This window comes from Galeopterus variegatus, unplaced genomic scaffold (genome assembly GCF_000696425.1).
Source record: "Galeopterus variegatus unplaced genomic scaffold, G_variegatus-3.0.2 Scaffold1913, whole genome shotgun sequence".
Classification (NCBI taxonomy): domain Eukaryota; kingdom Metazoa; phylum Chordata; class Mammalia; order Dermoptera; family Cynocephalidae; genus Galeopterus; species Galeopterus variegatus.
This window is the reverse complement of record NW_007728024.1, coordinates 244,694-271,374: the sequence shown is the minus strand read 5'-3', so window position 1 is coordinate 271,374 and position 26,681 is coordinate 244,694. Positions and strand designations below refer to the sequence as shown.

Here is a 26,681-nt window from a genome sequence, read left to right as displayed (position 1 = left end):
TAAAATCTGCTGTTGATCCAAATATTTGGCAATGTTTTTGCCTTTTAAAAAATTTTATTTTAAATGAATAACTTTTATACAAGAATATGGAATTTTAGGTCTGCAACATAAGGGTGTAGCCTGTTTCTGTCTTCACCATTTGGAGCCTTCGTAACTTTATCCTTGATTGCCACTTCTTTCCACAAAGGTGTTGCAAATAACTTACATATTTTATTCCTGGAAAAGGGGCTTAATATACTTAAATGGAGGAAGTTTGAAATGAACTTTTTGTCTCTTAATATGCCTTTCTATTTCAAAATATTGTGTTTTAGTTCTTAAACACTGCAGCATTTTTCTAACTGAAGGTAAATAGTTTAAAAGAAAAAAAAATTCCACATATTGAAGGTTTGCCTTTGAACAAATATTTAAACTATTTATGGTATTGTAAAATTTAAATCCTCATACAAAGATTCTAGCATTTCATATTTCTGGATATACTTATTTTGGATGATGATACGTAGAACTGCTAATATGAGAAGCATCTTATTGCAGATCAACACATTCTGTTTTAAGCCTCTATCCTTGTGATTTTGGGGCTTATCTTTGAAACCACTATTCTTTCTGTCCATATCAACTTAATAAGTATATCATATCTCTGTTTTTTTTTTTTTTTTCTTTTTGCGAGTGCCCAGTACAGGGATTGAACCCTGGACCTTGGTGTTATTAGCACCACACTCTAACCAACTGAGCTAACCAGCCAGCCCTATATCATGTCTCTCTTGATCATCAGTCATACAGGCCCCTTCAGGCCCTAGACAGTAAATTGTCTGTATTCCTAATGGCTTGTATTTTAAGTCAAACCTTCCAAATTTGATTTAAGTCTATACTTCCAGTTGTTTTCAAGCAATGTGATAACAAACAGACTAACCCTTTATTTTATCACATAGGATTTAAATTTCTCTATAAAATTTGTAGAAATGTATCAAGGTGTTCTTTTGTTTTTTCTTTAAGAACATTCAAGGTAAATATTTTTAAAGCAAAATTTAATTGGGTTCTTTGTGCAGTTTGTCTAGAAGGCAAGTTCACAGACTTGAAAAGCATTAAGCAGTTTAATTCACCATTTTACGAAGCATGTATCTATGGCAGAGTGCTTAGGAATATTTGGTTTTGAAGTCAGGCTACTCAAATCCTGATTTCATCACTTACCACCTATGTGACCTTAAGGAAGTTACTTAACCTTTCTCTGCTTCCCTTTCCTCATCTACAAAATGTATTTAATTATAGTACCTACTTCATATATTGCTATGAGAATTAAATGAGATACTACATGTAGAGGGTTTATAATAAAGCACCTTGCATATAGTAAGCAGTAATAAATGTCTGCTATTTATATAAATATGCAAATATCAGAAAAAGAAGTATTCAAGGTTTGTGTGAGTTACCTACAATTTTCTTGAATTGTAAGATAAAAATGGAAGACAAGTCAGAATTCATGATTCTATGGCAATTCATGGATAAGAATATTCTTTGCTTTGACCTCACATAGCACAGTGCTTATGGAAAAAAATAGTAAGATGATTGAAAGTTTTGAAAGGATACTTAACTAAATTAAAGTCAACTCAAAATTACAAGAACAAAAATTAAAACAATATAATAGCAGCTTTCAAACATCACATTGTCAAAGATTAGCAAATTGATAAGATCAGTGTTAGCCGGAAAGTGAAGAAACAGGAATACCTATGGTTGCTAGGAGTATAGATTGATATAAAACCTTGTTGAATCTCAATTTGGAATGTTTACCAAATTTTTAAATAATTGTAGGCTTTGATGCAAGAATTTTACATCCGAATAAGAATTTATCCTACAAGAGTACAAAGATAGATATCCAAGTTATTCATTTCAGCATTGGTAACAACTGTAAAACATAGAAAACAGCATTTAATGGACTGACTAAATAAATGATCAATATCAAATAGTACAGTGGTTAAGATCATGGTCTTCAGAGCCACACTGCCTGGATTTAAATCCTGAATCCACTACTTACCAGCAGTGTGTACTTGAGCAAGCTATTTAAACTCTCTGTGCTTCAATGTCTTCATCTGTAAAATGGCATAAAAGTATCCACCTCATAGGGTTGTAGTGAGTTTACATAAAGCACTTAGAACAATTCCTGGCACATGGTCATCCATACAGTGGAATATTATGCAACTGTTAGAATGCAGTAGGTCTGTACATACTGACATGTATGATATGTATGTATCCTTCTGTACTTTATATGTATATTTAGTAATTTACTAATTATCAAGTGTTTCTTTTATAAATTTTAAAAAACTTAGTACCATTGGGAGTGTTTTTGTAATTATATGCCAACATTAATTTCATGTTTGAAATCAGACATTAAAAGGATAGAGCTGGCATAAATTAAAGTTTAGAGCATCTTACATCCTTTTTCGTTCCTTTCCATTATGTAGTACTTTGATTATTTGTGGCTTTATATAAAAAAAAAAAATCACTTTACCCCCGCAATCTTTTACTGCATATATTTCAGAGACTACCCATAAGATGTGGTCCCTGTAGGCATCCATTTCTTTATTCATAGCCTAGCAGTGCCTCTGGAAATCTCTTCGATCCAATAGTCATGTGATAGGCTATGTAGTAGAGGTGAGGGATTCAGCCGTGAACAAGACATAGTTTCTGCTGTCACTGAGCTGACTTTCCCTAACAGATTCTGATGTTGCCGAAGACTATTATTTATTTATTTCCATGATTTGGGATGATATTAATGATTATACTTTCAAAACTTCTTAAAAACACATACCTGAGGTTTTATATCTGCATGTATAAATATGAATACATGAAAATCTAGACCTAGCAATAAGAAGATAGAAGTTATAACAACATGCCAAAAGTGAGCATTTTACAAATACTTGAATGAGACAACCATATAGTTTATGCATTATATTATTTTGCTGCTCCAAAGTTGGTAATCCCTTTTCTTTTTTATATTCTATGGATTTGTCTTTTTATATTCTTGTATCTTTGTCTTATAATCATAATGCAGTACTAAGTATACTTTTGTTAAGTTTATATAAACCAAATAAAAATTTTAAAAAGTAGTATAATTTTATCAAAAAGAAAAAGTTAAGTATAAAACTATTTGGAATGTCAATGGAAAAATATCTCATCAGACAAACTAAATGACATATGACATAGACTTTACATTTTTTTTAGGTTTCTTTGGCAGTGTATTTGGATTAATGGGTGTATACATTTACGATGGAGAATTGGTATCAAAGAATGGATTTTTTCAGGGATATAACCAACTGACCTGGATAGTTGTTGTTCTTCAGGTAAAGCATTTTTTTTTCTTCAGATAATGCATTTAAAGTCTTATATTTAATGCTAATAAATTTTATTTTAATATAGAAAATCAAAGTATCTACTGATGTGAAGAAAAAGATCCCTCCTGTTAGTGCTCTCATTGTATCTAGTTTATTCAGGAAAATTAAAATAGAATTGGTCTTTATGCCCTAATGAAAACTTATTTTGAAATGAAGTCATGAATGAATTTTGTGGTTTTTAAATTTAACATAATGAAAATGCCAATTTAAGAATAAAATAGTTGAAGCTAAGGGCAAATATAACTTCTGATTTTTCTACAACTTTTATCATTGTACAGTAAGTCTATGATCAGCTCATTAAGACCAAAGAAGCAGATCTAGATATTTAATTCTGTGACAGTTTATATAGCCTCATATTATATAGTACATATTGGACTATTCCTGTCAAATTACTTTGGTTTATATACAACTTGAAATTATTCAAGAGTTTAGTAATTAATTTCATCATGAAAAAGTACTTATTGAGTACTCTAGAGGATATAAAAATAAAGATACAAGTCACTGCCCTCAGAGCCTTCTGCTCTCCTAGAGGTATTTGAAGCTATATGGAGCAAGGTTCCATAAGGTAGGTGAAGGTGGCAGAGGATAGTTGTGTTTTGAAAGCAGGAAGGATACTTCTATTTTTAAGAAAGGAGAAAAGGACACAAGGATAAGTGAAAACTTGAGAGAAAATTTGAAGTGGAGATAGGATAAGTCAGGAAAGTTTATGTGTAACGTATTTTATCCTAGCAAAGATGAGAAGCCATCTTCCCTTTAAGAAGGGGCTGAAGATTTGAGCAAAATAAAAAAGATTTGGTATAACTGGTATGAGGGATTCAGTAGGGAGTAAAAAGATGAATGACAGCATCACCAAGAAATATTGGGACCCAAATATTTACTTGTAGTGAACTCAGTTGGCTTAATTCATGATTTTTTTTTTTTTAAATAGAGCTTCCATTGTAGAAGAGGTATAGTGAAAATTATTAAGGTTGGTAACCCAGATTAGTATGCTGATAAGTAACATTTGGCAGAAAACAAAACTATGTAGTATAGTAAAACCCTATTACTGAAGTAGCCACAACTTGGTAGAGAGATCTGATAGGAAGTTCTTTCTATACTCTTAAAGAGCATAATTAAAACTGCTTTAGGAAGAGTAATCTGACAGCAATGAGAGGTGGATTAGGATAGAGAGAAATTAGAGGAAAAAAGCCAAGTTAGGAGACTGTTGAAAGGCTAGTAAAATAACTTTTGAGTTACTTTATTTTTACTTAAAAGTAAAAATATTTCACTATTTCGAGAGACTAAGCTCCACACATTTGTCCAAACAAGTGATGTTTAATTACTAAATTGGATGAGGATTGATGTTTTATACATATACGGTCAACTGCATTATAACAAACTGCAGATTGTTCTAGTAGTTACTTTATCAGATGCCTTTTGAAATAAGACGGCTATTGTACAAAACCTAGAATTCTATTGGTAATAAGAGATCTTTAATATAAATCACTACAATGGGATTAAATTTTAGGACAAAAGCCTAATGCTTCATTGCATAATGAAATTGTTTTGAAAAGCAGTTTTATATGTTTATTTTAAAAATAATCTTTTAAAACTTCTGCAGGCACTTGGAGGCCTTGTTATAGCTGCTGTTATTAAGTATGCGGATAATATTTTAAAAGGATTTGCAACCTCTTTATCCATAATATTATCAACACTGATATCCTATTTTTGGCTACAAGATTTTGTGCCATCCAGGTAAAATATTCTTTTCTATTTCTTTAGATCCCCAAAAGTTATAGAAAAATAAGAATTCTTTATAAGATCATCTGTTAAATTTTGTTCTATTACAACTTTTGAAGAATCACTGAAATATAAAAATCCATTTAACTATTTTTTAAAAAACGATTTCAAACTAAATTCCTGAAAGATCTTCCACAAGTGTTTAATACAAATTTGGCTGGCCAGAATTTTACCAGTAAATCTGAGTATTTTTTCCCCCAAAGTAAAAAGTCATGTAAAAAAAGTAAGTCATATAAAGTCATAAGTCATATAATGACATTTTTAAATGCAGAATTTACGTAGCTAAAGGCAGGAGAATGAATGGCATTCTGAAGAAGATAATCTTATTAGTTTATATAGAGAAAGTGGCTCATGAGAAAACTCAAATTAGGTGATAGCAGGAAGAAGAGCAGTTTGGAAAGGAATTGCAAAAGGAGTGATAGGTAAGGCAAGATACCCAGAACTGTGTAATGTTATGAATGCCAAGGGAGAAGACAGAATCAAGAATTGAGTGTAATGAATAATCATTATAGTTGCTGTTGAAGGTTCTATTGTTTTTTTTAATTATTAATTTATAATCCCAGACGAATGGAATTATATTTTAATGGCTTCTAAGATAGCATTCTTGATTTTCCTCCAAGTTTACTCCCCTCCTGATTTTCTCAAACTCTAAACTTGGGAATTTCCCAAGGATCTGCACTTACTTTCTTGGTATCTCTATTCTCATGACTTTAAATGTCATCTATACAAGTATGCTAACAATTCTCATTTACATTTTAATTCCAGGCTTATACGAGGGTACTTCAAAAAATCTGTGGAAAAATGGAGTTAAGAGAATATGTATCTTTCCATGAACTTTTTGAAGACCCTTGTATGTCTGCCTATTTGACATTTTCACTCTAATGTCTACTAGATAACTCATTCCCTGTCCTTTTCTGGGTTTCCCTATTTAGTAAATTGGCAGCACCTTTATACTTCCATTTGCTTAGGCCAAAATCCTCCTTGACTTAGATAGGAACACAGTTTATACATAATAACCTAAGAGAAGGCAGTGTCAATATGTAGGAATATAAATAGGTTTATAAGAGTAGGTTAAAGTGTATGGAAGTTCTGTGCTTTCTGGTGAAGTAAGAAGTAAGGTCATCAGCTTCTCTTCATCTTTCTGTTACATATTATTCTTTTTTTTTTTATGGCTGCTGGTATGGGGATCCAAACCTGTGACCTTGCTATTATAAGGCTGTGCTGTAACCAACTGAACTAACTAACAAGATGCTCTTACATCTCTTTCTAATCTAGAAACAAATCCTGCCAACTCTTCCTTTTTAATATTTGCAGAATTTGACCATTTCTCACAACTTCCACTGCTAACTCCCTGGTCCAGGCTACCTTCATTCTCATATGGATTAAGGAAACAGTTTCCTGACTTGTCTCCTTTTTTCTCTTGCTCTGTAATCCCAGTCTTTTCCACTCAGCAATCAGAATGATTCTTTTTCACTGTAAATCAGATCATATCACTGCTCTGCTCAGAAGCCCTCTATTTCCCATCTCACTCAAAAGTTTTCGTTGGTCAGTAGCCTACATGATTTGGCCCTCAGCTACTGCTCTGTACTCATCTGAAACTCCTTTCCTCTTCACTCTTTTATGTTTTTAAAGCTATATTGACCTCATTGCTATGGTTTTTAATTTGTCTTCCCATCTTCTTGGAATACTCATTGTCTATATATTCACATGGCACACTTCCTCACTTCCTCAGGTCTTGTCTCAAATGTCACTTTTGAAACAAGAGACCACCCTAAATAAAAGAGCACCCCCCTCCATTCCAACCTTCTTTCCTTCTTTCTTCAGAAGACTTATCACATCATCTGATAGGTAGACAGGACTGGTACTTGGCACATAATAGGTAGTCAGTATGTTTGCTGAGTGAATGTTCAAGATCATAACATCTTAACACAGCTGGTAAAATTCATTTGCGTTCTTAAGAGTTAGTGAGATAGGATTATGGGTGGAATTTGGCAGTAGAAAAATATAGTATGCTCTTTATATTTCTGTACTGAACATTTATGATTTTAATTCTTCTCTAACAACCTGGACAATGGATATGGGACATGAATGTTAAGATCTGTAATTTTTCTGAGACAAAAATATTAAAGTATTTCTGTTTTCGGCTTGGTGTGGGAATGAATCACTTAGCTGGTGAGACTAGCCTAATGATTAACACCTATATCTTAATGATGCTTCATTAGATGAAGAAATTATGTGCTTTATTGTTATTTGAGAATGTTTGAAACTTGCAGATTTTTAGGGTATACTTGAAAAGACAAATCTTTTTCAAAAAAATTAAACCTCATATAAGGTCGGGGGAGTTAACTTGAAGTCTGAATCATGCCGGGAATATACAAGTAAATGAAGAAGTAAACCAGTAGAGGGACAAAAGATAGTAGTCAGTCAATAAAATATATACTTGCGTGTAAATTCATGTTTTTGAGGGAGTTTAGATAAAGATAAAAGGAGAAAAGACAATGATACTGTTATTACTGAATGAATGAGTAAATGAATGAATGAATGTTTTGAAAATATGCCCAGGAAACCAAGCCAGATGGAGAAGATGAATTATTTTTTCAAAATAGATAACTAAACCCTCTATCTTAATGCAATCTCACTTTTGTGAAGAACACATGTTAAGCAATAATTTCAGTAAACTTTTCTCAATCTTCATTCAACTCTATTCCAAATATAGTAATATATTTGCATTTGTTATCTACTTTCCATATCCTGAAATTTAACTTTTCTTTTTTTTCTTTTGTTGCTTCTCTGAAGGGTGGTATGCCTATACTTTCCTTTCCGATTGTCCCTCTGGTACGTGTCAATCCTCACTCATTCCCTTGGACATCTGATTCACTACCATATCTTATCTGTCCTCTCTATGACAAGTCCCAAGGTCACCTAAATACTAGATATCTATTTTCTACTGACTGCTAGACATCTCTACTGATAATATATCACCAATACTCACTTTCCTAACATTTTTCTTGTGCTCAATATTTGCTTATTGGTATTACCATCCTTCCATTTAGGCTTGCTTATTCTTTTATGAAAAGTTTATTAAGTGCTCACTAGGCCTGCCAGTCATTGTGCTAGGTCCTAGGAAAAAAAGGAGTGCATGAAGGAGACACAGTTTCTTGTCTTCAACGAGGTCACAGTGATTGGAGAGACAGACATGTGAATAAATAAATTATAACAGTATGATTAATGCAGCAATAGAAATATATATACAGTTTATTAGAGGGGTCTTAAATCCTTGAAATAATCATTGAATTCTGAAAATATTTTTCTAATTTTTTTTCTAACAAAATTTTTCCTCTCAGTACCACCTAAAAATTGCTGGCTTAAGAAGCAAAGGGGCTGGGCAGTTATCTCAGTTGGTTAGAGCATGGTTCTTAATAACATCAAGGTCCAGGGTCCAAAGTAAATAAATAAATAAATCATTAAACCACATATATAAAAAATAAAAATTTTTTAAAAAGCAGGGATTTCTTGACATTATTAGGTATTCAAGTAGATCTAGATCTTGTTAGAGATATCATAGAAGGGATTCCTACACTGATCCAAAAGGTTGGATCAGACAACTTTTCAGTTGAGCATGAACTAAGAAAAGTTGATAATAACTAATGAAGTATCCTGTCAAAAGCTTATCCAAAGCCTAAAATAATTAGCAGATATCCCTATGGTAGTGATTTCTTCCCATACATTACAGGAGGTTGAATGTTATATTAATCTTATATGAATAACTGCACCCAAGGCTTTTGAAAAGTTGCCCATTTGCATCAAGTCAACACTAGTTATTAATCATAACAGGTAATTATTTATTCAGCTCCATATATACACACACACACACACACACACACACTAGGCACTGGGGGTACAACTATGAATGAAGAGCACATGGTTGAGCAGGGGAGCAGACATATAAGTACTGCATTATTTAATAACTGTGATAAATGTTATATAGAGTAACTCTGCCTAGGGGAGTGAGTCTTGGAAATATTAGACCTGAATTGTTATGAATAAGCATTTTCTTGTGAAAAAGGAAATTGCAGAGGGAATACCATATACGAAGGCACTATCATGAAACGACACATTGTGTTCACCTAGTGGAGTTGCAGAACTATAGATTGGGTGGTGAAGTGTAGGGGAGGAAGTTGGAGGGACCATATTATGAAGGGCCTTTTATGTTACAGTAAGGATTAGTGATCTTTTTCCTTTACAGAACAAGTTGTTTTTTTTTTAAATCAAGTGAGTGACTTTGAACTGTTAATAGAAACTTTAAAACCAAGACTAATTCATGTCTCTCTAACAGAATTTTTTTAAATGTACATAACAAAAGTTAAGATTGATAGTCTAGTTTATATCCAATTTAAGTTCATTTCCAGTTTATAGTAAGGTAGATTATATCTATAGAGAGAATAAAGAAGAAACCTGCATTTAATCTAATTTCCTTTTGTAAAGCATCCTGTAGAAATCAGTCCTGAGTTTTGCTTATTACTACCTTAGATTTTAAATGGAGCTTTATTTCGGTATAACATAAAAGAATGAAATTTTCCTTTTATGTTTTCAAATATTTAAAGAATTGAGACCTTTTACTATTGAATGTATTGCATGCAAAATGCGTGTTAAGGTGAAAAACAATATTTAAAATATCTTTGTTTTGGGAGACAATGTAGTGCAGTGGATGAGAGTGCAGGCTCTAGAGTCAGACATAGCTGGATGTGAATCTTGTCTCCAGTTAAAGTTGTGGGACTTTAGGCAAGTTATCTAAACTCTTCAAACCTGTATCCTCATATGTAAAAAATGAAGATACTAGTGAAAAAAGAATACTAGTACTTATTCTAGGGTTGTCGTGAGAACTAAATGAGATAATGCATGTAAAGCATTTAGCTGAATACCTGGAATGTATTAAGTATTCAATGTTTGTTAGCTATGTTACTGGAACATTTTTCCCCCAAATTATAATTGTTTTTATAGTAAAGAAATAGAAGGAACTTGTTTTGCTTTTAATCTGATTTTCTCTTTTTCGTTTTTCCTTCATCTTATTTAGTGTCTTTTTCCTTGGAGCCATCCTTGTAATAACAGCTACTTTCTTATATGGCTATGATCCCAAACCTGCAGGAAATCCCACTAAAGCGTAGTTGTGTACTATCTTTAAATGGTTTTTCATGATGGTGTACTAGGAATCTCAACATTAATCTTGCACAGAGGACTTCTACAGATTCTGTGAAGATGTCATCATTAAATCTGATCATACTGTTCAAATGGTTTGAAAATATATTTAAGGATAAAATATGTGTATATGTAACAACATACAATGCATCTAGAAATCAAAACTTGAAAGTATTTCCAGGGATTATAATTAGAAGGAATATTGGAGGAAACTTGAAATCTGAGTTTAAAAAGATATTACATTTTTGATTGCTGCAGAAATGTTCTATGCACTCTTTGCAATAGCACATGACAAATGTCAGAAATCAATTTTTGCAAATTAGGTCTATTTAATCTCATTAAACGTTTTTTATCTTACTCTTTCTGTACAGATATATCAAATCACATGGAATAGTCAAAGTTTGAAAATTATTACCTATAAAGCTCTGAAAAAATAGAAGTATGATTTGAAAAAACATTTTCATGTATCTGAGATTTTTATATTTATACAAAAGACTATTAAAGGATTGCTGAATATTATTTGTTCAACTACATAACAGTTGATAAAGTAGTAGTACACTAAGTCTGATTTGTCAGAGACTAAAATCATATTTGAATTTAATGTAGAGATTCACATATCTATTTCTCCATATACACATAAGACCTTTTAATGCTTTGAGACTGCTAAAAGCAGTCCGTTTGCTCCTGTGCTAGATAGTGGCCAGTGATTTTTGCACTAATGGAATTTTGCCCTTAATCTCTTAATTGTATTTCTTTTCTGTAAATCAGATAAATATACTTAATAATCAGATAAATATACCTTAATATACTTTAAGTTAAACTTGTGTGTTAATTGCCATTAAAGTTCTGAAATGTAATTTAAAGGGGTTAAATATTCATTTAATAATTTAAAATAAAAAATATTATTGTCTAATATCTCCATTTAGAAAATTTTGAACTATCAAGCATATACTGTATACAACTAGAAAGTTTTTAAATGAATATTTTACTCATTGATCTGTAAAAACTTCCTTTAATCTACAATTGTTGACAAAAACCAAAACCAAAAATCTACTAGACAGTGGACTGAGACCAAAATGGCTTTTCTTGAAGACATTCCAGATTGCCATATTACATTAAATAGTGCTATAACTTTAAATTCAATGCTGCTCAGAACTTTTTACATCTCTCAGAAATCCATTATCCCCAGGAATAGTCTGATGATATGACTGGGAGAGGTAGCTGAATTCTGAGTACCCTTTCTATGTCCCGACAAAAGCTGCTGGGAAGGAGCCACCATTTTGGTTTAAAATAGTGGGGTTTTTTTCTTTTTTGATTAACACTGGAGTTGAGGATGCAAATTACATGAGTTATTTAATAAGTTTTTCAAGGGAAAGAGACTATATTAGAAATGATAAGATGAATTGGTGGGCAAAAATGCTTTCTGTAATTGGAATATGGTTTTTATTTAATTATTGACTATAGGCAGAATTACCTATTGAGTATAAGAAGTATTTTACTTTATTTTTCTCAGTCATATTGTATATATTTTTAAAAGTCTGTCCTAAAAGATATAAAAACTATTTAAAAATAAATATTTTTATGTAGTTCTAATGGATTTCATTAAACAGAATTTGGCTTAAAAATACTATGTTATAAACTGTTGGAGACTCTTGGCTAATTTGAAATGGCAGTGTTACCTTGCTAATGCAAACATAGTATCTACATATTGCAGTCCTAATCAATTCCATCCACAGTTTAAAAGTGTTCAAAATCAGTTTGCTGGTGACTGCAAATTGGTACCAGGTGAACTTTCAGGATGCCCGATTTATGATTTTCAGTAACTACCACATTTTGAGCATGGTGTTTTTAGACTCCAACAATATTCAGATTTCCATCTTATTACCTACTGCTAAATGATATCTCAATCCTGCAAATATACAGAATTCAAGACTAAATATAAAGATTTATGTTCGGCTCAAATTGAAGTACTGGTTGATTACTCATGAATTAATTCAGTGTGCATTAACAATTAATTGTTAACTCAGGTTTAGTCTGCCCCTATTTTAGCACTTCAAAAAATTATACAAATTATTAGATATTAGACATGTCAGTTACAGTAATAACACATTTTTAGGTATCCAAAATAACACAATTTCCAAGATTTCTAACAAAGGTTATAAAAGTGTAATCAAAGAGTTGTGAAAATGGACAAAATAGTCTAAAGTGTATTTTCAAAGCAAGCTTTCATTAGACAGAATTTATATCTTGCTTTTCTAGTAGTTTTGAAAATGTTATTAGAGATTAGGCTGTATAGTTTTATAATTTTTAAATCATAAAGAAATAATCATACCTGAGAAGGTGGGCATTTGTCCTAGATCATGTCATATATACAGATGATACCATTTTCTTGTGTGTGGTGTGTGTTTTGATGACCTCCAAATGCCTTATTGTATCAAGCTTTTATAATGATGACTCCTTGATTATTTAAATTCCTATACTTTTAAAAGTTTATTTGTTATGTCTCAACTACTTTGTTCAATGTGAAAATGTGCTAATTCATGGAAGAAGAGTGCCAATTGATAGTTCTATTAAAAATTAAGAATGTGATATTTGGGAAGAAAAGTTTGGAATGCAATAGGTAAATGTTTCAACACAGTAATATCAATTTTTTAATATGTGATTTTAGAGAAGCCGTAAGCTACTTTTATGATATAATATATAGTTTAGAGATGCAAATCTTAAATGTTTACATCAGTTTATATTGAATGTTACAGAATTTCATAGATGGAAAGGTAAACTAGATTCTAAGGAGATAGAATCTGAAAGGAAACTAATTGAGACTTTATGTTCTGTACACTTAGAATAATGCTGACTATTCATACATGTCAAATTACTGGACTTTTAAAATGTCATTGTAGTCATTCAACTGAGTTGGATATTTTTGTTTTAAATACAGGGTTTAGCATTACTCTTTTTATTTACATTCACTGTTATAATATTTAATTACTATGGATGTATGTTTTACAAAAGAAAATGTTTATAAAAATTATTTATGCTATACTGAAAATCATCTTAAGAATCTCCAGAATATTTAATGTAGTTATAGGACCAAAGGAAAAGCACCTTTATCAAAATCTGGTCCTATGTGCCTTGCTTTACCAAATACCTGAGTTTTCTGGAGGGTATTTCTATAATTCACAACTTTAGACACATTGGCAAAATTAGGAGGTTTTAAGAATAACTATAATTCTATTTTTTTGTTGTTACAACATTTTCTCTTTAAATCCATTATCTTACAATATTTAGAATAGGTATATTATAAAAGTGGTAGTAAAGAGTGCTTATTTAAATTGTGGTACCATTGCTCCATCATTGAGTTTTTTTTAAATTCAACAGTTGCATATAATTGTCATTTTACTGTTTCATTTCTTATTACAAGATATAATTTACTATGACTTTTAGAATATGTTTTAAATGATTTGGATCCTGAATTTGTCTGTCTATATTTCATTTGTTTAGAAACATTCTTTTGTGTTTGGGAATTTGTATATTTAAATTTTTTATGGACATAATTCAAAGGAATGTATAAACTGGTCTTTTGTTAAATGGCTTTCTAATTGATAAATTTCTCTTGTCATTTTTTGGTACCCGGTTTTTGTATATTTAATAGATTTATTGAAATAGATTATTTTCATAAGTAACTATATAGATTTTTTTCCATATTTCCTTTTTTTCCTCTTTACCTATGTCTATGACTTACCCATGAATGAGTCTCCTCCATGTATTGAAAATGAATCACTGATCTTTTCGCTACCTCTCTAGTTACTTTTATCACATATGATCTTTCCTTTTCTCCAGCCTATCTCTAGCATGAAAGACTGGGTTTTATTTAAACTAGTTAGAATTTTGCTACCTGTATGATAATAAGAGCCTAAAGTTTTTTGTTTAAAATATCTCTTTGCTAGCCTCAAAGTGAAGTAATTACAGTAATTTGGTGTGTATTTTCTTCATAATATGAATATAATTGCTTCTGTTGTGACTATCAGTTCAGTGCATAGAGAGCAAATGTGATAAGCCATATCCAGGATTTTATTCCCATCTCTACTACTGAAGTAATCTTACACAAAATGCTTTGTTTTAAAAGATCACTAAAGGCTGATCCCGTGGCTCACTTGGGAGAGTGCGGTGCTGGGAGCGCCGAGGCCGCAGGTTCAGATCCTATATAGTGATGGCCCGTGCGCTCACTGGCTGAGCGCGGTGCGGACGATACCAAGCCAAGGGTTACAATCCCCTTACCGGTCACACAAAAAAATAAAAAATTAAAAAAGAAAATCACTAAAATAAGAACATCAGCATTTTAAAAATGTATACAATTTAACCATGGTAACTTCTATGAAAAGCACTAACTGCAAATCTGTAATGTTATTTTTTGTATTAGAATTTTTTGTTGAGGGGCTGACCCCATGGCTCACTCGGGAGAGTGCGGCACTGGGAGCGCAGTGGCGCTCCCACTGCGGGTTCAGATCCTATATAGGGATGGCCGGTGTGCTCACTGGCTGAGCGCGGTGCGGACGACACCAAGCCAAGGGTTGCGATCCCCTTACCGGTCACAAAAAAAAAAAAAAAAAAGAATTTTTTGTTGAAAATATATCAGTCCTCAAATCCCAGTGCTATGCAAATGTCTAAATCTTATAGATTCTGCTTTTAGCAGAGTCAGATAGTGACTGGCAGTAGTAATCATACTGGTCTTCCTTACTGTTCTTAAAAAGAGAATTCCTACATTTCTCATTAGGAACAGTATAAAAAAAGAGAGAGAGAATTCCTTCAAAGCAGGACTAATTACATACACATTCCAGAAAAGAAAATAGCAAGGAAGAAAAATAAATTGCCTTCAATTATCAAAGGTTTGAGTGTCTACTATAGTTGAGAGTGTCTTGGTGATTACAAATTCAGGGGTTTCCCAAATCCACCCTCAGGATTGATAATTTGCTAGAAAGAGAACTAACTCTCTATTATACATACAGTCATATTCATTACAGGGAAAGAAAATACAAATTAGAACCAGAAAATGGAATAGATACATAAGGCAGAGTCCAGGAGGGATCCAAACTCGGAACCTGCAGTGTCCTCTCCCCGTGGAGTCGTGCACGGCATTATCTACTTTTGGCCACTATGTGTGACAATACACACATAATATTGCGAGTAAGGGATGCTCATCTAAGCTTTGGGGTCCAGATTTTTATTAAGGCTTTATTAGTTGGCATGGTTGATTGGTTCTTTGCCCATGTGGTTGCACTCACTCTCCAGCATTCACCCCTCCCTGGAGACCTCAGTGACATAAGGCTCCAGGAGCTCACCACGGGTCTCTCCTTGGCATAAATTCAGGTTTGGTCTGAGGGGCCCATCATAAATAATAAAGACATTCCAATTACTGGGACTTCCAAAAGACTTAGCCCAGAACTTTCCTTAGGTGAGGCCAAAATTACTACACTGACCCTTCATCTCTATCCCTATACACATTCTCCTGATTTTGTGAGGATGACACAAGTAATGACAATTCTTATTTATAGAGATTTTTAATTTATACTTCGTCATTGTAGAAACTCTGCCAAATGATTCTGAACATGAATCTAGTGTAGAAAACATTTTATAATCAGATACTGTGCTAAGTAGCACATACAAGGGGACTTCAAAAAGTATGTGGGAAATGGAATTAAAAGACAAAAAATATAAATTTTATTTGTCAACATAAGTTTTATCAAGTTCAATACCCTATCATAAGCAATGATACCAGCTGTTTAGCCCATCCATAAAGAACGGAGGGTCCTGGGAATTTAACCATGGCAATATAGTTTTTTTTTTACATCATTAACTGAAGAAAAATGGGTGTGCTTTAAAGATTTTTTTAAGATTAGGAAGCAAAAAAAAAAAGTCAGAAGGAGCCAAATCAGGACTACAAGGGGGATGCCTAATGGTTTTCCATTAAAACCCTTGCAAAATTACCTTTGATGAGAGGAATGAGAGGAACATTGTCATAGTGGAGAGGGACTCTGGTGAAGCTTTCCTAGACATTTTTCTGTTAGAGTCTTGGCTAACTTTCTCCAGACACTCTCATAATGAGCATGTTATTCTTTGGCCCTTTAGAAAGTCAACAAGCAAAATGCCTTGAGCATCCCAGATAATTGTTGGCATGACCTTTGCCACTTTTGCTTTGACTGGATCATTTCCATCCCTTGGTAGCCATTACTTTGATTGTGCCTTGTCTTCAGGATCATACTGGTAAGGCCAAGTTTCATCTCCTGTTACAATTCTTCCAAGAAATGCTTCAGGATCTTGATCCTACTTGTTTAAAATTTCCATTGAAAGTTCTGCTCTTGTCTGAAGCTGATCTGGGCATAACAATGTTGGCACCCATCTAATGTAAGGTTTGCTCAACTGTAATTTTTTAGTCCGAATTGTGTAAGCTGAACCAGTTGAAATGTCTCTGATGCTGGCTGTTGTTTCTGCTATTAATCATCAGTCCTCTTCATTTAGGGCACAAACAAGATTAATTATTTCTTCACAAATTGATGTGGATGATCTGCCACTGCAGGCTTGACCTTTAACATTGTCTTTTCTTAAAATGAATTATCCATTTGTAAACTGCTTATTTCTTTGGGGTTTGGTCCCCATAAACTTTTCATTAAGCATCCGTGATGTCACCATTCTGTCACCATGCTTCCATCAATTTGATGTTTGTTCTTGCGTCCATTTTAGCAGAATTTATATTGCTCTGATAGAGACTCCTTTCAAACTGATGTCTTTATCCTTAGTATCTCAATCTAGATCTTGTTTAGACATGTTATAACAAGTTAGTACGAGTTTATTTTGTTGCAAAAAACTTTGTAATCCATGCATAGCTTTTTTATAATACTTATTTTCCAAGAGCTTTTTGAAGACACCTTATATGTATTATATATAGCATAGTATTGTAATTTACTTTTTAGTTGCGATGCCTAATGATAACTTTATTAAATACTGGAATATTTTAATTTTTTTTTTCTTTTTTTGATGGCTGCCCAGTATGGGTGATCCAAACCCTTGACTTTGGTGTTAATGCTGGAATATTTTAAAGAAAAAAATTAAAAATTGGTTTATAAACCTTTTATCTGTATTTATATTAATATACAATTTTGAGCTAATTTTAAACAAACCATTAACCATCACTTCCATTATAAGGAAGCACTAATAGAATAAAGCTGATACTAGTTGTTACTATGACTCACAATAGGGCTTCACTGTTGTTAGGTCCACATTCCTAGTCATCCTTTAATAGGGTTAAGCATCATTCCTCCATTGGACCTACAGATCAGTTTTTTATTTATGCGTTTATTTTTATTTATTCATTTAGGTTTTCTAAAATAAATATTATTTATTTTATTTAAAGAAGTAATAACTTTAAAAGAACATGGTATTCCTTTGGAAATACAGTTTATCTTAGATATGCACTTTCCTCATTTTTAAAGTAGAACTCAATGAAGTCTTAAAAGAATAATGAATGTTGTTATGGTGTTTTGGGGTAATCATCTACAAATTCACTCTTGTTAAAATGTACTTTAAATGTAGACTATTTAAGAGGCTTAGTTAAATGTGCTAAATCAGATGTGTGTTTTTAACAAAATCTGAGGTTTTTTGTGTGTTTGCCCTTTCTTTTAAAAAACACTGCACATACATATGATTTCTAATAATTGGGGCTTTATTAAGTTTTGTCCTTTAGACTAAAGTTTTATTATGTTTTGTTTTACTCTGCCTGGATAATAAATAAAGTAACTTAAAATTATGATGTTAAGTGCTTTTTCTAATATATAAATGCTGCTTCAGTAGGTTTTCTAAATATAGCAAAGGCAGGGTAATATGTCCTGGGTGACTGATAGGTTTATAGAAATTCATCAAAAACATGAACCCCTGTTTCAGTAGTACTGCCGTGCATTCTAGAATTTTAAAAAGTGCATCTTGTTTTGGATATTACATAATGCCTCAAATTTCCATTACTTCATATTATTTGTCTCCATTTTCTCATAAGCCACATTTGGTTTTCTTTTGAATATTTTGTTTTTATAATATTGTTGCCATTTTAATGGCTTCAGTTGTGCTATGACAGATTTTAGCTTAGCTTTAAAAAACTCATGGGTTATCTCCATGAGCTCACACAGGTGGTGGTGTTAAAAAACTTTTTTTGTAAGTTTAAAATTTCTCCAGCTTTCCATTTCAAAACATACATAAAAGTTGAAAGAATGGTATACTATCTAAATTAAGCAATGATTAACATTTTGCCACGCTAGCTTTATCTCTATCAGGACACCCTACCCCCTAAATACTTAAGTATGCGTGTCCTAAAAAATAAGGGCATTTTCCTAATTAATCTCAATACCATTATCACAGTTAAGAAAATTTAAATTAATTTGGACTGCATTATCTAAGTTCATATTCAAATACTGCTAAGTGTCTGAAAAATGGCTTTTTATAGCTTTTTTTGAACCAGGATACATGCTTTGTATTTGATTGGATCTTTTAATCTAGAGATACCTCCCTGCACATTCCTCTCTGTACCCTTCCCACCATTGCTTTTTTCCCACATAAGACCTTTGGAAGAATCTAAGTCTTTTGGCTCCAATTCTGGATCTATGGCCTTTGACTTGTTCCCTTATTCTTTGCATTTCCTTTGAACTAAACGTTAAGTCAGTAGGTTTGACTAGCTTCAGCTTAATTGTTTTTGGTAAGACTATTTCACAGGTGAAGTAGCTTTTATATTGTATCATCTTTGAAGGCACATAATTCTAGATTGTCTAATTATTTGGTTGGTAATCTATTATTTGGTTAAAGGTGATGACTACCAAATCTCTCCATTGTAAAGGTCATTTTTTCCCCTTAGTAATCTATGGAGTAATGGAATGGAAATATTTTTTCCCAACAGCCTTTTATTCAGTGGCTTTAGCATCAGTTGATGATTCTTGACTGAATCATTTATTACACTGGGGTGCAAAGTGGTGATTAAAAATTTTTTTCTCTAATTTTCTTCTACATTTATTAATTTATATTCTACTTTTTAAAGTCTGTTTCCCCCTTTTCCCCAATGCCTTTTTTCAAATATCACTGTCTTCATGAATTTTTTAAAAATTACTTAATAAATTATAGTCATACTGTGAGCCTGTAGCCAGTGGAAGTCACTGCAATCTAGCTCTTGTATCTTTTAGACATGACCATATTAGTCTTCGAGTTCTTCCTTGCTTCAGACACAAGATGTCCCAGACTTACTTTTTATTTGTCTTGTTCCAAACCTGAACTATCAGCTGTTTCTCATGGACTATCAGCTTTTTGTAGGAGGCTTCAGTCCTTGGACAACTGGATCTCTCCACAGGCTTCTTGAGTGTTCTTTTAAAGGGAATGGAATTTAGAATCCATTGTTGAAGTGTTATTGCTTCTAGGCCATTTCAGTGGACAGAGCTAGGAAGTATATTTTTTAAAAAGATCATGAATTCAAATCAATATTTACAATTAAAATTTAATATCAGGTTGTTGGGTCCACTGCTGGCCAACCCGTACAGCCCTAGCCTCGTTCCTTTCAAGTGAGTGGGCGAGCGAACGGCCTGGATTCCTCTTTCCCTCCTGTCCCCTTTGGAAGGAGACGGGGAAGAGAGCCGTGAAGAGAGGTGAGCACACCACCGGCCCCAAACCAGCCCAGTTAAAGGACACTCAGATGCAGCGGGGGTTCTGTCGAGGCAGTTCCGTTTATTATCACACAAGCACTTGCTTTTATAGGCAGATAGGGAGGGGTGGTTTTAACATAATCCAAGCAGCTTAAAGGTCAAGGGCATGCATCCTGTCTCAATGCCTAGCTATTGCAATCACGCCATGTTCACGAGCGCAGAAGCATGTATTTGGCCAATAAGGGCTTAGGCAAGGTTCCCGCAGACACCCCCTCCCAACTTCCAACCAGCGCCATCTTAGGCTGCCACATTAATTCGCCCTTGTGGGCCCATAATGGCGCCACTTGTAATGTCACTTAAGGTGGCGTTAGTTTTTAAGGCCCTACATCAGGTTTTTTCTTATTTTTTCCTCTTACAGTGGAAATCTTGGTTCCTAATAATGTTAATATAATTGCTTATATGTTTTATTATACAGTATATGTTTTAAAACTATAATAGCAATATTACTAATAATAAACATACTGAGTAAAATTTAAGATTTCTTTGCATTTCTCTTTGTCCTTAGAATATAACCCACTAAGGATATACAAGGGTACTTCAAAAAGTTCATAGAAAGATTCACCTTATAAAATCCTATTTTTCCATGAACTTTTTGAAGTACCCTTGTATAGTCAAGAGTATGCTAAAGTTAACGGAAATCACTCTTCTCCAATTATCAGTGTGATATAATTCGGTTTGTTTGCTTTTGTTTGTATTCAATTTTAGTATTTACTTTAAATTTTTATTCTACTTTTGAATATGTGAATCATTTACATGGTTCAAAAGTTAAAACTATATGAAAGGTATACTCAGAGAAGTCTATCTCTCATGCCTATCCCTCTACTCCATTCCTAACCACTTCCTAAAGGTAATTACTTCATTAGTTTCTAGTTTATCTTTCCTGTGCAAACAAATATGTATATTGCTATATTTACTGTCTTTTTTACTAGAGTGTATTTTTTGCTTTATAAAATTTCTTTTGATGTTCACAAAGGTTTATATATTAGTTCTACTGGTTACCTACCATTATACTGATAACATTTTATGTAATGCTTTTAGAGCTTTTTTTTTTTTTGCTTGTCTAGTCTTCTGCTATTTGATTTGCCAGCTTTATGTCATGTTTTTCACTCTCATCTAATTGCCTATGTGACAATCAGTGAACTTATTCTTTCTCATATTTTCTCATATTTCTTAGTTTCCTTAATTCTATTAGATTAACATGTAACATACATTATTTTCCCACTCTAATCTCTGCCTTTGTTACAAAATTTAATATATTTAAAATTTAAAAGATATTTAATATTCTCTACCAGTACTTTACCTAAAGTCTCCCCAATCAACTCCTGGCCTGATGAAGCTCTTATAGTAGAGAACTCAAGGAGGGCTTGTACTCAGACAGTACAGTACTCTGAGTTATGGCATGTTTAAATTTTCTTCTAGAGCCTAGATACTTAAAAGTACAGATTGGCTACATAAAAAATCATTGGCCAACACTTTCTTTCCTTGAGTTTTTCCTTCACTGTTGCACTGCTTTGAGTTATTATTTTGAAGTTAGGCACCACTTAATTTTTTCCCACTTTGGAAATGATGTTTGTTTGTTTTTGGTTGGAGGCCCGAATAATTTTTTCTGTATCATTTTCTCTCTAATCATTTTTATCTTTCTTTTATTTTATTCTCATAGCTATTGTATTCCTCTTCCCCATGTTTTTGTACTTTCATTTGTATCTATTCCTCAGGTAGCCTGTAATTTAATTTTCAATTTCTAGATGATTTTATATTTTCAGTATATTGCCAATTTGATCAACTCTCCTAGCTGAGGGTCTCTCATGAGGCTGTAGTAAGAATGTTGGCAGAGGTTGCAGACAGCTAAAAGCTTGACCATGTTGGAAGATCCACTTCTAAGATGGCTCACTCATGTGGCTTTTTGTAGGAGGCTTCAGTCCTTGGGCAACTGGCTCTCTCCACAGGCTTCTTGAGTGTCCTCATGACATGGCAGCTGGCTTCCCCCAGACCCTGGGGCCCAGAGTGAATGAGAGAGCTAGCAGGAAAATGCAGTGACTTTTATGACTTAGCCTCTGAAGTCAATATGGTTACTTCTGCTTTATTCTCTATCAAACCAAAAGTCACTAAGCCCAGCCCACAAGCGAAGGGAATTTGACTCCACCTCTCCCAAGGAGAAATATCATTGAATTTGTGAACGTATCTTAAAACCACCATACCCAGACTCATTATTATTATTATTATTATTTTTAGCATTTTTCCATTTTGCTTTGTCACTGCTTTCCTCCCACTTATACACACGTTATTTTGTAACCATTTGAGGGTAGGTAGTGTGCATCGTATCCCTTCTCTCCTTAAGACTTAAGTGTTTCTTTTTAAATTTTTTATTTTATTCAAAACATTTATTTGTACATATTTGTGGGGTACCGGTGTTTATTATTTTTCCCCGTCTTTATTTCTTAAGGAAAAGGATATTCTTTTATACAACACGGTAATCAGAATCAAAATTTAACATTTTTATTATAGTTTAATCTACAGTCCACATTATACCTGTGTCAATTGCTGTTTCTGGCTATTTTTCCATCAAATTGTTTTTTAAACAAAATGGTAAAAAAGTAGTCGCCTACAAAGTGTCAGGTCATCTAAGTTTTTATTGACGAGAATAAAGGTCCTAAGACTAGGGAGCTGGTGTAAACAAGCATGATCCACTTGAGTTTGAATGGGTGCCCTGGGCACCAGAAGGAAAAGACTATTCCTGAAAAACCAATTTATCTTTACCTCTCAGGTTACCCACTATTTCTGGAAAATGATTTTTCTTTACTGTTCCCTTCAGTCCCCGTCTTGGTTAAAACAGTTGGAGAATGTGCTAATGGTTTAGGACTTCTGGTTAGAATTCCCGTGCAACCATTTATCAGCCTATTTGCGTGAGCAGGTAACTACTACTGACACTTAAATTTTCTTCTGTGAAGGGGAGACAATAACGGTCCCTGCCGTCTAGAAGTGAAGATTAAGAGCTGGGTGAATGGAGAGCGCAGGGCTTGACAGGCAGCCAGCAGCACACGGTGAGCCTAAGTTTGGAAGAGATTTATTGAAATCTTTTTTATCCTGTTATTTATTAACATAGTGAATTTATAGCTTGCTTTAGGACACAAAATGCAGCTTTTGTACCAGCAAATATGTTTTCATAGGGCACATAGAATAAATGAAAAGTTTTTCTAAGGGCTATGGTCGTGGGGTGTTTATCATTTCTCATCTTTAGACACTTAATGTTTCACTTTCCATTCTAAGAGCACTGGACACTCCTTTAGAATAAGGGCTTTTGTTTTGCATCTTTGAATCCCACACGGCCTAGTATGTGAATTTTAAAGTGATAAGAATACTTATTTTGTACTAGCACATTCCTAGATGGTTTTATTGTAATTTTGTTTATTCCTATACATAATCAGGGTACTTACAATAGTTCTGGCTACTGTTACGAATATTTTTTAAGAAGGGAAAAAAACTGCCATTTGATATTCTGGGTTTTTTGTGTGTTTTTAAGTCACTGTGTGATAGAATGCGGGACGGCACTCGCCGCTGGGGCCGGCCGCCCCGGGAGTGGCTGCAGCAGCGCCAGGAGTCGAGGATGGTAAAATGACCCAGGGGAAGAAGAAAAAACGGGCCGCGAACCGCAGTATCATGCTGGCCAAGAAGATCATCATTAAGGACGGAGGCACGGTGAGCTGGGGTTCGGCGCCGGCGGGCGTCCCCGGGGCCCCTATCTGCTCTCTCTGCCCCCGCTACGCTTTCGCCCCTCGAGCGCCCATGCGCTTCCCTACCTGCCCGTGCTGCCAGTGTCTCGGGCTCCCAGACCCCAATGCCGCTGCTCCGGGGGCTGTCCTCCCCCTCTCTGGCCTGCGGCCTCCGGGGCCCATCTTCTTGGAAGAGCCGCTCGCCTTTCCCGCACCTGCCGCCCTCTGCCCCAGCACCGCTGGAGGCCCTGCGGCTTCGGGGCCCACGTGCGCCTCCGCCGCGGGAGTAACGTGCTGGACTCTCCCGCCGGCCGGCCGCCCGCCGCGCCCTTCACCACCGCAGCCTCGCCTCCAGGCCCCGCGAAGCGGTCGCCGCGCTTGCCAAGGGGCCCGGGGGCAACCCCTGCGCTCCCATATGCTGCTAACCGGGTGGCAACTGGCGCGCCGACCCCTCTGGGGTCCCGTAGTACGTTCGCTCTCTCCTTCCACGTCGCTGTGCGTTGGGGCTCTGTTCTTAGCTGCTTAGCGTACGGGAAACCCTGTCAGGAGGTGGGCTTCCCTCTTCACTTCCCGGAGTCAGAAGCCGCGCGGTAGACACCTGGGGCCTACGTTTCAGTCGGCTCGTCTACAAAGACCAGTCATCACCTTGTTGTCCCTGGAAATCAAAAGTACTGCGTAGAGGAATTGGTCATGGTTTGAGGAGTAGAGAAAGACTTTAAAAGGAAGACAGTTAAAGGACAGGAATAAAATTTTCTTTTTAGAAACAGTTGTCATCATAATAAACTTTATGCACTGTGCTGTAGCTAACCAGCAGGGGACGTAGGATTTTTAATTAAACAAACAAACAAACACCTCACCTATGCTTCTTTATGCTGAGATTTCCCCATTGCTACACTCTGGTCTTTGTTGCATCCTTTGATACTACGTTCTGAAATAGAATGGAAAGGTGAAATACGCGTTTCACACCCCCGAGAAGTGTGCAGAAATGGTTCCTCTAATTCCATTTCTGTTTGTATTTTATTGGAACCCTGATCAATTGACTTGCACGGTACTAAACATGTAGTAAGTAGGCTACCACTGAGAATTTGCTGAATACAATTGAAATAAATGACAACTTTCTTTTGACGTTTGAAAACATGGCTCAGTCAATATGCCAAAATTTGGAAAGCTTGGGCCATATAGAAGTATGTAACGATTTCAGAATATATTTTTAGTTAACTGTCAAATTTATTAAATGTCATAGTTTTGGCATTTGTTGAAAAAAGCAACTTTGGAATTCCTCAGATCTTTTTCATTGTACTTGATTAATTAGAACATTACTTTGATTAAATCAGTTATGAATAGTCATAGCTCTTTTGACCATGTTGGTAAGAATTACGTAGTGAGAAAAGTACTGTTGTCTTTGTCAATCTTAGAGACCATATTTTAAATTCTTAATAAAATTACAAATTAGAGGCAACGAGGATTGTATTTTATGAAACCAAGTGGTATTTAAGATCAGTATTCTTTGTAAAAAATAATGAAACTGATCAAGAAACACCTTTTCCTTATAAAGTTCAGTTTCATTACCTCTTTTTGGGATTTTGATTTGCTTTACAGCAGATGCTTTCTTTCCTAATCCTGTGAGTTTGGAAGAGATTTATTGAAATCTTTTTTATCCTGTTATTTATTAACATAGTGAATTTATAGCTTGCTTTAGGACACAAAATGCAGCTTTTGTACCAGCAAATATGTTTTCATAGGGCACATAGAATAAATGAAAAGTTTTTCTAAGGGCTATGGTCGTGGGGTGTTTATCATTTCTCATCTTTAGACACTTAATGTTTCACTTTCCATTCTAAGAGCACTGGACACTCCTTTAGAATAAGGGCTTTTGTTTTGCATCTTTGAATCCCACACGGCCTAGTATGTGAATTTTAAAGTGATAAGAATACTTATTTTGTACTAGCACATTCCTAGATGGTTTTATTGTAATTTTGTTTATTCCTATACATAATCAGGGTACTTACAATAGTTCTGGCTACTGTTACGAATATTTTTTAAGAAGGGAAAAAAACTGCCATTTGATATTCTGGGTTTTTTGTGTGTTTTTAAGTCACTGTGTGATAGAATGTTTTAGAGCTATGGCTATTCACATTAGTTTCAGAGCTTTTAAAAAGTTCCACCAGAGGGTGGATTCATTCAGTCAGTTGTCTCAGGCCATATGGTCAGTATGTGACTGGCTCTGAACGGTATTTCATGTACCTGGTCAGTGGTACTGATCTGATCCTCTTCTGTTTTCTTTCTAGTATTCAATAAAGTTAGTAAAATGTTTTCACCTTGTCTTTCTGCTAATGACATCTTTATAAACTTTTATCATTAATTCAACAAATATTTATTAAGCATTGCTATTTGCTATAGGCCTAGTTTTTGTATTCGTCATTCTCTTGCTTCTTTTTATCTCTTATCACCTATTTAATTTTGAAAAGTTGGGTAGGTATATAAGGAGAGGGCCGCTGTTGAACAAAGGCTAACAAGAGAAGATAAGCTACAGTTTCTAGGTAATACTATTGGTTTTAGCTTCCCTGAGAGTTTACAAGAGATTCTTGTGGAGATTCATGGCTAAGATCATGAGTTAGTTGAGGAAAATTCAGGTTCACTAGATTCAGGACATCTGGCACGGTTATGGTATGGGACAGGTATTGGGCATCCAGCATGGTGATCATGGGAGGTAGGCTCCTGTGATCTACCTCCATTAGGAGTAGGTCATAGTCCAATACTTCTGTGGAGGTGAAATGAGCAAGTAATTTTGGGTTGAAAACTTGATATTGTAAATATTGTAGTGATTCTGGATTCTATTATATTCTTCTGGGGATTTTTATTTTTGTTCTGGTAGGCAAACTTTGTCT

At 34.2% G+C, this 26,681-nt stretch overlaps 2 protein-coding genes across 3 annotated transcripts in view; both read left to right on the top strand.

Moving 5' to 3' along the window:
• Nucleotides 1-13,984, top strand: part of SLC35A3 (solute carrier family 35 (UDP-N-acetylglucosamine (UDP-GlcNAc) transporter), member A3) — a 41,004-nt gene extending 27,020 nt beyond the window's left edge. Inside the window, exons 6-8 of one of the 2 annotated variants that reach the window (XM_008579572.1) lie at nt 3,211-3,329; nt 4,981-5,114; nt 10,234-13,984. In XM_008579572.1, the coding sequence (XP_008577794.1) occupies nt 3,211-3,329; nt 4,981-5,114; nt 10,234-10,324 (344 nt within the window). In that variant the 3' untranslated portion in view covers nt 10,325-13,984. The remainder of the gene's footprint in view (nt 1-3,210; nt 3,330-4,980; nt 5,115-10,233) is intronic. The other variant, XM_008579573.1, reaches the window with a different exon arrangement.
• Nucleotides 13,985-23,626: 9,642 nt separating this feature from the next.
• HIAT1 (hippocampus abundant transcript 1) overlaps nt 23,627-26,681 on the top strand; it is a 43,639-nt gene continuing 40,584 nt past the window's right edge. The window contains exon 1 of the mRNA XM_008579571.1: nt 23,627-23,779. Coding sequence (XP_008577793.1) covers nt 23,696-23,779 — 84 coding nt within the window. The 5' untranslated portion in view covers nt 23,627-23,695. The remainder of the gene's footprint in view (nt 23,780-26,681) is intronic.